Source organism: Hyperolius riggenbachi, chromosome 3, assembly GCF_040937935.1.
Source record: "Hyperolius riggenbachi isolate aHypRig1 chromosome 3, aHypRig1.pri, whole genome shotgun sequence".
NCBI lineage: Eukaryota > Metazoa > Chordata > Amphibia > Anura > Hyperoliidae > Hyperolius > Hyperolius riggenbachi.
In genome coordinates, this window is record NC_090648.1 from 124,744,759 (window position 1) to 124,755,848 (window position 11,090).

The 11,090-nt window shown below is 43.8% G+C and overlaps 1 protein-coding gene across 1 annotated transcript; it reads right to left on the minus strand.

Moving 5' to 3' along the window:
* Positions 1-7,492: 7,492 nt before the first annotated feature.
* On the minus strand, positions 7,493-9,206 carry LOC137562218 (piggyBac transposable element-derived protein 4-like). Its single transcript, XM_068273551.1, has 2 exons — positions 9,045-9,206; positions 7,493-8,914 (listed from the first exon to the last, which is right to left on the minus strand). The coding sequence occupies exons 1-2, from the start codon at positions 9,204-9,206 to the stop codon at positions 7,493-7,495; spliced, it is 1,584 nt and encodes a 527-aa protein (XP_068129652.1).
* Positions 9,207-11,090: the final 1,884 nt, after the last annotated feature.

Below are 11,090 nucleotides of genomic sequence, written 5' to 3' on the forward strand. Positions count from 1 at the left end.
CCAAACTAAATTTTGCAGATGAATTTGAGACTCATGAGACCAGTTTCACCATGCTTGTACTGTCCAATATTGGTGAGTCTGTGCAGTTTGTAGCCTCAGTTTGTTGTTCTTAGCTGACAGGAGTACCACTAAATGTAGTCTTCTGTTGTTGTAGCCCATCTGCTTCAAGGTTCAGCATGTTGTGTGTTCAGTGATGGTATCCTGCATACCTTGCTTGTAAGGAGTGGTCATTTAAGGTACTGTTGCCTTTTGATCTTCTTGATCCAAACTGCACATTCTCCTCTGACAAGAAGGTTTTTTTGGCCACATAACTTCTCTCTTTATGTTTTCTCTATTTTGTACCGTTCTCTGTAAATCCTAGATGTGGCTGTGTGTGAAAGTGCCAGTAGGTCAACTGTTACTGAAATACTCAAACCAGCCCTTCTGCCACCAACAACCATGCCATCTTCAAAGACATTTAAAGGACAACTGAAGCGAGAAGGATATGGAGGCTGCCATATTTATTTCCATTAAGCAATACCAGTTACCTGGCTAAGCTGCTGATCCACTGCCTCTAATACTTTTAGCCCTAGACCCTGAGCAAATATATGCAGATCAGGTGTGTCTGATATTATTGTCAGATCTGACATTAGCTACATGCTTGTTTCTGGTGTTGTTCAGACACTACTTTAGCCAAATAGATCAGCAGCTCTGCCAGGCAACTGGAATTGTTTAGAAGGAAATAAATATGGCAGCCTCCACATACTTCAAGCTTCAGGTTCCCTTTAAAGACTGTTTCTTTCCTATTTTGATGGTCTATTTGAACTTCAGCAGCTTGTCTTAACCATGTGTAGATGTCTAAATGCATTGAGTTGCTATTTGCGTTAACAAACCATTGAACAGGTGTTCTTAACAAAGTGGCCAGTAAGTGTACACTGATCAGCGAAAACCTTTTCTGTTGCATTTGGTGGCTGCAGATCACACACTATGTGCATGCAGTGTGTCATGGCTTTCAACACACTGCATATAGGGGCAGGTTCACAATACCCTGGTAATATCTACATGCACGCAGCACAGGTAACTTTACCAGAGTTTACACAAACCACTTAACAGGCATTGGGCAAATAGTGCAACTTGCCTTATGTACAACATGCACCATACTTATATAAAACATGTTATCTGTGGTTTCTCTCATCTGTCCCACAATGTGAATGAGTCCTAAAGATCGAAGGCTTGAATAAGGCTTTCTTTAATCTCTAGCTAGCCCTCCTGATACAAACATCATCCTTCTACACAACCAAGCCTCAGCTGTGTATCACCAAATAACAGATCACTGATATTATCTGGCCATAGTTTACAACTAGTACCAATAAATAGCTCCCACCAATGTATCACAAGGTGATAAGTCTCCAAACTGGATTCTTGCAGCTCATTGCTTTTCCTTGTGGTCCATATCAAGTATTCACTGATTGCAAGGCACATGCTCTTGAGTTATTTCTAACGTCTCATTTGTCTGCAGAGGGTGTCATAAAGAGGGTAAAAATATCAGAGGTTCACAACACGTTTTATTCCTGGAATGGATATACGATAAGCAGTAATGATGTGCTAATGCCACTTCAAAGCTATCTTATATTAAAGGGATTTTCCAATGTATTAAAGGGTGGAAATGTCACAGTGGGGATATGGTTATAAGACAAGCTTGGTAACATAAGAAGTCCAAGTATATCTTGAAACTGAAGGATGCAGACATTGTTGTGGACATAAACAGAGACGTAGTCTCTTAAATGGAATCCTGGCATAAAACAGCCTTCCGATTGTAAACACTGTGGCCAGCTCTAGTACTTACATCATAATCTGACAGGTTATCTTGTCTTATTTCTCTGTAAGCTACTCCATGTGTAGGACCAGAATAAATGGTGTTGATGTGTACTGGGGTACAATTTGACAAACCGCATCCCTCCAAAATCCTTCTACTTGTGGATCGAATACAGAAACATTTAAGAAAGACATGATGGGTGTCTGGAGTACCTGTCATGCTTCCAGGGAGAGGTAAAAAGCCAACAGGAGAGAACCGAGAGGCCCTTATGGTGTAGTATGTAAAGTAAAGTATGGTGTAGAACCGGTTGAAGAATGGCAACAACAGACTTTCACTTGAAGGTGGTGTCACCTTAAATTACCCCGGGGCAACATGTGACATGATGAGATAAACATGTTTATGTACAGTGCAAATCATATTAATGACCATTCTGTTTATCTTTTGATTTTTTTTGCTGCCTGAAAGAGTTAATTTTTAGGCATGCAAATGACAGCTTCTGTCTTGTCGGTACCTTGTCGGGAATATAGTAAACATCACTGATAAGCAAATTACAGCCATACAAGTTTTCCTGGCAGAATACAACTTCTGAGGGCAGGGGTGAGATAAAAAAAAGGTCAATAGTTCATGTATTTTAACTCTGGGACTCCCTAATAGGCTGCAACTGAGCAGAGACGATAAAACATTCAATCTACTTTGTAAATGTTTAATATGGGATATCTAAAAGGTAATTTTTAGGAGTATTAGGATAAATACAATTGTTTATCGCATTCGTTTATTTTCACCTCAGGTTCACTTTAAAAATCCTGAAAAATCATGCTAAGTCTTATTTTCAGAATAGAGTTTATTTTCGGGAATACAGGGTAGTTGCTTTTATCACTACTAGAGTTCCAGCCTGCTGTGAGAGTGCATTTTGAGTGTAGAGACAATGATCGTTTGCAGGTTTTTACTGTATGTTATGCTAGATAGTGATTCTGCTCATGTTCCTTGTAGCTTGCAACTGTTTTAGAAAGATTTTGATTGTCTTGAAGAAGGCTGGAATGTCATAAATCTTACACCTTGTATCACAGAATTTAGTTGGCATAATTCCCAGTAAAAAAAAAAAATTCCTCTGCATCTCAGCCTCCATATAAACAATGTGCAGATTACTGATGGTGTCAGTGTTTAACCACTTCACCTCCAAGGGTTTTTCCCCTTAAAAAAAACAGAGCAATTTTCACCTGTCAGTGCTCCTTCCATTCATTTGCCTATAACTTTATTACTACTCATTACAACAAAATGATCTATAACTTGTTTTTTTTTCACCACTAATTAGGCTTTCATTGGGGGCTACTTTTGCTAAGAATTATTTTGTTCATAATGTGTTTTAACAGGAAAAATATGAAGAGAATTGAAAAAATTCATTATTTCTCAGTTTTCGGCTATTATAGTTTTAAAATTATACATCCTACTGTAATTAAAACCCACACATTTTATTTGCCCATTTGTCTCAGTTATTGCAACGTTTCAACATTTTCCCTAGTACAATGTATGGAGCCAATATTTTATTTGGAAATAAAGGTGCATTTTTTCAGTTTTGCATCCATCCTTAATTACAAGCCCATAATTTACAAAGTAACAGTAATATACCCTCTTGACATACATATTAAAAAAGTTCAGTTCCTAAGGTAACATTTTATGTTTTTTTTAAATTGTACATTTTTTATTTTATTTTTTGCAAAAACATTTTTGGGCTAACTATTGGGGAGTGTGGTAGGTAAGGGGTTCATTTAAAATGTAAAAATAGGTATTTTTATTTTAAAAAATGTTTTTAGATATAATTTTAGTTTTTGGCCACAAGATGTCCTCGCGCAAAACTTCCCTGTGCATAGTATGACTATGCAAAGAGGAAGCAATGCATGGATGTGTAAGTATCGGGTTCTGTGAATAACGGCACTGTCTCATAGACGTAAGCGTTCATTCACTCGGGAATTAGATCAGTGAATGGGAACTGTGTTCATTGATTTCCCGGGTAAAGATCAGCGGCTGTATCGGCGGCAGTATCGGCGGCTGGAATGTGCATGGGGGGTGAACGGGGGTGCACGGCGGAGAGGGGCATAGTAGCTACGTCCCTGCAAGGAGATATGGGGTAATGCAGGGACGTAGTTATTTGTCCCAGGGGCGGGGAAGTGGTTAAACCATCATGCTGAAGTATCATTGAAGTTCATTAGGATTAGTCCTTTGTGGTCGTGGTAGACATCATATGCTCACTCCAACCTGAATTATCGCAAATATCTTCTGTTTTAAGAAGCCAAACTTTTGTTTTGCTTAACATTTTAGTAAGCAGGCTTATTGGTCCTTTGTAGCCCCTTACACACTCCTAGGAGTTCTGGATCACCATGAGCTTGCTGGGTACTCTGTAACTCTCAGTGTTTCGAGTCCTACTCCATAGAGCCACATTAATCCATGCCATGCTCTGGTGAGGATCAACCAATCCGAAACAGTCTGTATACATGTTGGATTATTGTGGCTCTGTATAATTAACAAGCTGACACATCATTGCATTCCAGCGGTTTTGGAGGTGTGGTTAGCATACAGGGACAACAAAGGATGATTTGCATATTCAGCAGTGATGCACCATGGGAGACATATGTTCGCTTCAACCTGAATTATCGCAAATACCTTCTGTTTTAAGAAGGCAAACTTCTGTTTTGAAAGTAAGAACAAAGATAATGTATAGGTCTTTCCATAGCCTGCATCTCCTTCCTGGACAGTGTCTGGGATCTGTGCTGGACACCGCAGGAATTATACATGCGGCACCTGTACGTACTACAGGCCACTTGATGACTTGCTATGCATTTGTGTGAGCTTATTAACTGAGGTGGGTCATTTTTTCTGATGTGGTCATTTGTCACATAATGAGCTGGTTTAAAAGATTTCCCAGGGATTACATAGCGCTGGCTCTAGTACAATCCTCAGCCTTTGCCGCGCCCTGAGTTCAGCCACATTATCTGCCTGCATTGACTTCACTAGAAAATATACTGCAAGCCCCTCTGATAGGAATCTAAATATAGAAAGCTACAATGGGACTGCAGATAAGAGCCACTTGACTCACCCAGACTTCCATCCTTCTACCTAACAGAGGATGCCTACTTGCTTTGAGCTAAGTCAAACTCTTATAGTCACAAGAGCCCAATTGCAGAACAAAGCAGTTCTATTTATTCCACTTTACTATTTTAAGGGAAATCAGGAAACTCTTCTGCATTTCCTGGATGAATATTTGAGTCACGCAGGAAATACTCAGCGATGTATGATTGGTCATTACATACTTGTCATGGCATACTTCAGGCAACAAGTATACCTGAGACCTTTCAAGGGGAGCAGAGGCTGAAAAGCAGGAAGTGGACACAGCAGGCAAACATGGGTATAGCAAATATAGTGTGCCAAGTTTTTGGTGTTCCCAATAGGGTGTTCTAGCTTTCCAGTGTTACCTGTAATGTGTTTCAGCTTTTCAGTAATCCTGGTAGTGTGTTTACCTTTCCAATGCTCCAGTAGTGTGTTGCAGCTTTATAGTGAACCCTGTAATATTTGTCAGTTTTCCAGTGTTACCTGTAAGTTATCTTCCCAATGTTCCCACTAATGTGAGCCAGATTCTCAGTGCTGCCAGAGTGTGTGCCAACGTCCTGGTGTTTCAGTGACTGGATAGTGTCTCTGCCTCTGACACAGGAGACCTGGGTTCAAATCTCGGTTCTGCCTGTTCAGTAAGCCAGCACCTATTCGGTAAGGAGTTTCTTGGTCAAGTCTCCTTAACACTGCTACTGCCGCCTACTGAGTGCGCTCTAGTGGCTGCCTCGCAAGCACTTTGAGTCCGACAGGAGAAAGGCGCTATACAAATACTGCAATTATTATTATTTCCACTAGTATGTGCCCGCTTTTCAGTGTTCCCACTAGTGCATAGCTCCCAACTGCCCCTCTTTGGGAACCAAATCCCTCTGTCCTTCTTTCTTTTTAATTTGTTCCTCTTACAGGACTGATGTACAGATCTATGTAAATATAGGTATTTTTTTCCGGAAAAAAATGTGTTTAACTGACTCTAAACTTTATTCCCATCCTTTAAATTGATATATTTATCATTTTCAAACGTTAAAATGAAAGAATACTAGAAAGGATCAGTGTGATGATAAAAGTACTTCGTCTGCTTATGAATTCTGTGTGATATGCATTGACTAGGGGTGTGTTGGGGGCGTGGTTAGAGGTGTGGCAGGGGCATGTATTAAACTGTCCCTCTTTCTTATCTCAAAATGTTGGGAGGTATGCTAGTGTGTGCCAGTGTCAGGTTTCTGGTTTTCCCACAAGTGTGTGCCAGCTTCCCAGTAGTATGTGCCAAGTACCTAGTGCTGCTAGTAGTATATGCCAGCTTTCCAATATCCTTGTAGGTGAAAATCCAAACTTTGTTCTGCTCTGACCCTTGTAATGTTTCCCAGCTTTGTAGTGGCACACATTGTAAATCACAGGTTTGTAGAGCCCCAGAAATATGCCTCAGCTTAAGGCTCCCTGCACACTGCATGCAATTCCGATTCCTAAGGCTCCCTGCACACTGCATGCGATTCCCATTCCTAAAGCTCCCAGCATACTGCATGCGATTCCAATCCCTAAGGCTCCCTGCACACTGCATGCAATTCCAATTCCGATTTTTAATCGTTTTTTACATCCGGTTCCGATTTTTAATCGTTACTGCATACTGCGTTTTTTCTTCCTTTTTCTGTTGATTGTATTCAGGGAAAATCGGAAACGGAATCGCAAAACGGATTTGCAGTGTGCTGGGAGCCTTATAGTGATCTGGGCAGTATTGCAAATTTTCAGTGCCCTTGCCTTATCAGGTCTTGAACCCTGGGGGAGAAAGCATTCATGAGTGTACGCACCCTAAAAGTCATGGAATGGATGGGCAGAGCCAAACACCACGCAATGTTTTTTTTAAATACGTTGGATGTTAAATACACTGTTGCACAATGGCTATGCATATCCAGAAGGATATAAGGGGGTTTCTAGCATTGCCCACTGCCCAGAAAGATGAGAGCCAGCGTTATGAAATAACACATTTATTCAACATATTGAGACTGATGCACTTGGTACAGCATACACTGAGTGGCCCAAAAATTAGAGACACCCCTTATTTGAAAGTAAACCAGTCCAACAATGACATGGAATGCAGAGTTGCTTATATAAGGAGCGCTCAGCTTTGGATGACATCGTTATCATGGAAGTTAATGTAAAAAAACAAAAGATTTAAGTGTCTTTGAACGAGGTATGATCATTAGTGCAAGAAGAGCTGGTGCTAGCATCTCTGAAACAATGACTCTTTTAGGATTTTCTAGCCCAACAGTATCTCGGGTGTTTAGAGAGTGACAGTTGAGAAAAATAAAACATTAACCCTCCTGGCGGTTCATTTCTGTCTGGAATTAGGAGTCAAAAGCGGTACATTGTTTTCAAGAATTTTAGGGCCTCCGAGTCAAAAGTTATAACTCACCAAAATATGTCAGAATAAAAGCATGGTAGACATTTTACATATAAATAAAAGACTGGAACACAAATTTGCAGGAAAAAATAAATTTATCAATAAACTGAAATAGCAAAACTGTACAAATAAGCAGCAGATTATATATATATATATATATACACAATAATCAGTACAGTATATACAATAATTAGTACAGTATATCCCTAGTACACCTCCCGTGTGTGGTAAATCTTAAAGCATGGAACGGGACACAGGCCGACATCACAGTCCGGGCAGTAAAACCGGGTTTCTTTGCGGACTTTCTTACCCTTGCTATCCGTCTTGCTGCAGCAAACAACACACATTCTTGTTGGTGTCGCTTTTTTTGGAGTGGGTGGGATGTATTCAGAAAAGTGGCGGCCAGTGAGGCGCTCCGGATTGACCACATATGATGCACGGCGCCCAACTCGCACATCTGATGATGAAGTTGGGTACTTCAGGCATATGGTTTCACACAGTTTCCATATGAAGTCAGCATGTGATCCTGGCCTTTCGCTGCGTTGCTTATGCAAGATGAATGCATTCCACAACGCCTGTTCCAGCAGATGACGAAAACATTTTTTATAGTACTTTTTCTGCTGTTTCCGCACTGCGGGGTAGTATGTCATCGCCTGGTCAGCTCGGTCCACCCCACCCATTGTATGGTTGTAGTCCAGGATGACTTGCGGCTTGTCCAGGACTTTCCCTCCTCGCGTTCTGGTGGTGACAGAGGATGCATCGTGGACAGTGCTGAGCGCACACACGTCCCTCTTGTTACGCCAGCGGAGTGCCAACATTTTTCCCTTCTGCCAAGCCACAATGTCCCCAGATTTCAGCTTTTGCTTGGCGAAGGCAGTAGGCATTTCTCGCCGGTGACGAACGGTGCCGTAGGCGTCGGTTTTGTTCCTGATAAGAAACTCAAACAGTTCAGGTGAACTATAAAAATTGTCCGTTGTCAAACAATACCCCTTATTCAAAAGTGGCTCCACCAAGGACAGCACGGATGAAGTCGCCAGCCCGTAATTGCTGAATGCAGGGTTGAACTGTCTCCCTTTCCCGGTGTACAGTACGCTGTTCCAGATGTATCCGGTGGCAGACTCACATAAAGTGTAGGACTTTACTCCAAACCGGGCCCTCTTGGATGCGATATATTGGATCCAGGACAGTCTGCCCTTGAAGGCCATTAAGCTTTCATCCACACTTATGTCCCTCTGGGGTACATAAGTGTTGCGGAAGTTTTCCATGACCAGCTGATGAACCTCCCATATCTTCTTTAGCTTTGGCGCAGGGTGGGTGGACTCATCAAAGGCAGTGTTGTCTGCGAAATGCAGAAATTTCATAATGAGTCCAAAGCGGTACTCTGACATGACCGTGCCAAAGAACGGGGTGGCGATGACTTTGTTGGTCGACCAGTACCATTTCTGCAGGGGTTTCCCCACCACCCCCTGCAGAATAATCAGTCCAAGGAACCGCCACAAATCCTCCTTGGTAATTGGCTCCCACATCCTGGTCCTGGAAAGGGGCCTTCGTGGAGCAGCAATTTCTTGCGCGGCGTAGCGGTTCGTCTCCACCACGATTTTGTCAATGACAGCGTCACTGAAGAACAGCTGCAGGTAGGCCAGGGGGCAGTGTTCACAAGCAACCTTCAGGCCGGGTTCCCCAGTAAAAGGGAAACGGGGGGGGCGGTGGTGGGGCCCGAGTGGTGTTGACTGGGCACCAAACTCGTGCGTCACTGACCTCCGTGTCGCTGGGGATGGAGTCGCTGTCACTCTCGCTGTCGGACGACAGGTTGCCAGGCGCATCACTGTCACTGGAGTCCTCCAGCGACGGCATACCTGGATCGCTGTCCTCTAACTGCATCAGCGCTTCCGCTGTGAGATGCCTTGAAGATGACGCCATAGCAGGTGACAGGCAGGTGGCAGGAGAAGAGCGTAGTAAAAATCCAGGCAGAGGTCGGTACAGGCGGCAGGCAGAGTAGTCGAAATCCAGGCAGAGGTTGGTACACAGAAATCCAAATTGGGCAGAATCAGCAGGCAAAGAGCGTAGGTCAAAGTTCAGGCAGAGGTCGGTACACGGAAATCCAATATCGGTCAGAATCAGCAGGCAAAGAGCGTAGGTCAAAGTTCAGGCAGAGGTCGGTACACGGAAATCCAATCGGGCAAAATCAGCAGGCAAAGAGAGTAGGTCAAAGTTCAGGCAGAGGTCGGTACACAGAAATCCAAAAAATCCAGCAGATCACAAAGATCAAAGCAGATCACAGATCACAGCTCACAGCTCACAGCAGGGATGCAAGTGGCAACAGTGTATTGGATACACATGTAATTCATACATGTGTATCCAATACAATGCACTTTAGGGCCAATGAAAAATAATCTTTTTCAAATTTCCCGCCCACCCCCATGACGTCACGCCGCCCGACGTCACGCTGCTTGCTCTGATTGGCCGCCGGGTCCCCAGGAGCATTCTGGGGCGAGAGGGGACCCGGAGGCCGGAATTCCGTAGAGAGGAAGCGGGGAGAGCCGCAGAAGAAGAGGGGACAGCCGCTGCTGCTGGGGGAGCCAGGCACCCTGGGGAGCGCCGATCGCGCTAGGGACTCCCGCAGAAGAAGAGGGGAGAGCCGATTGATGCTGCTGGGGGAGCCAGGCAGGAGTCCCTGGGGAGCGCCGATCGCTCTAGGGACTCCCGCACAGCAGGTATTTGCCGCCTCCGCCAGCCGCCACTACCCCCGATCACATGGCCGCCGGGTCCCCGCTAGATTACAGGGGATCTGGGGATCCCGGCGGCCAAACACACATGCCGCATTGCGGGGGACAGATGCAGGAGTCCCGCTGAGCAGCGCCGATCGGCGCGCGGGACTCCTGCACAGCGCACACAGCTATTTTTAGCTACCCCGACCTGAGCTCGGGATTACCATTAGTTGCATGTATTTCCTACCCCGAGCTCAGGTCGGGGTTACCGCCAGGAGGGTTAAGCAATAAGGACTATTCTGGAGGAAAAAGGCTGGTAAATGAGAGAGGTTAAAGGCAAGTAGCACACATAGTCCGCAACAACAGAAGGGCAATGCACAACAAGATTGACTTTGCAAAGGATGGGCTTTATCAGCAGGAGACCATCAAGCGTGCTTTTGGTATCACAAAAATATAAAAAGACACCTGTTGTGGGCCCTTACCACCACGGTCAATTGGTCTCAAATTGGTTTAAGGAACATCAATTAGAGTTTAACCTGCTTCCATGGTCAGCTCGGTCCCCTGGCCTCAATCCTATTAATCATTTGTGCGATAAATTCAAAAGATCACTTCAAAGCTTGGAAAAGCCACCATCTCTCCCAACTTCTTATGTCAGCATGGGCCAACATTCCTCAGCAACGGTATCAGCAACTTGTTGAGACCATGCCAAGAAAATATCGGTTGCGCTCAGAGCTAAAGGTGGAACAACTCGTTATTAGAAGGTGTCTACTTTTTTGACTATTCTAGACTGTTTAAATAAAAATTATTTGGTTGAGCCTCAAATCAGCTGTTATCAGCATGTTTAACATTAAAAATGTCTTCAAAACATTGCCACTTCAGGTGTTTCTTCAAGTTCAGGGAAAAATAACAGTCCGAAGGGGCCAGGTCAGGTGAGTAGGGGGGAGATAGTGGACCAATTGGAAATCCAGGATGTTCAATTTGGCAGTCAAAACATTGGACGTGTGCGCAGATGCATTGAAAGATACCTTTGGTCAACATTCCATTACATTTCTGCCTCCATAACTGCCTACTTTAGCTGGTTCAGGAGGTTAGCATA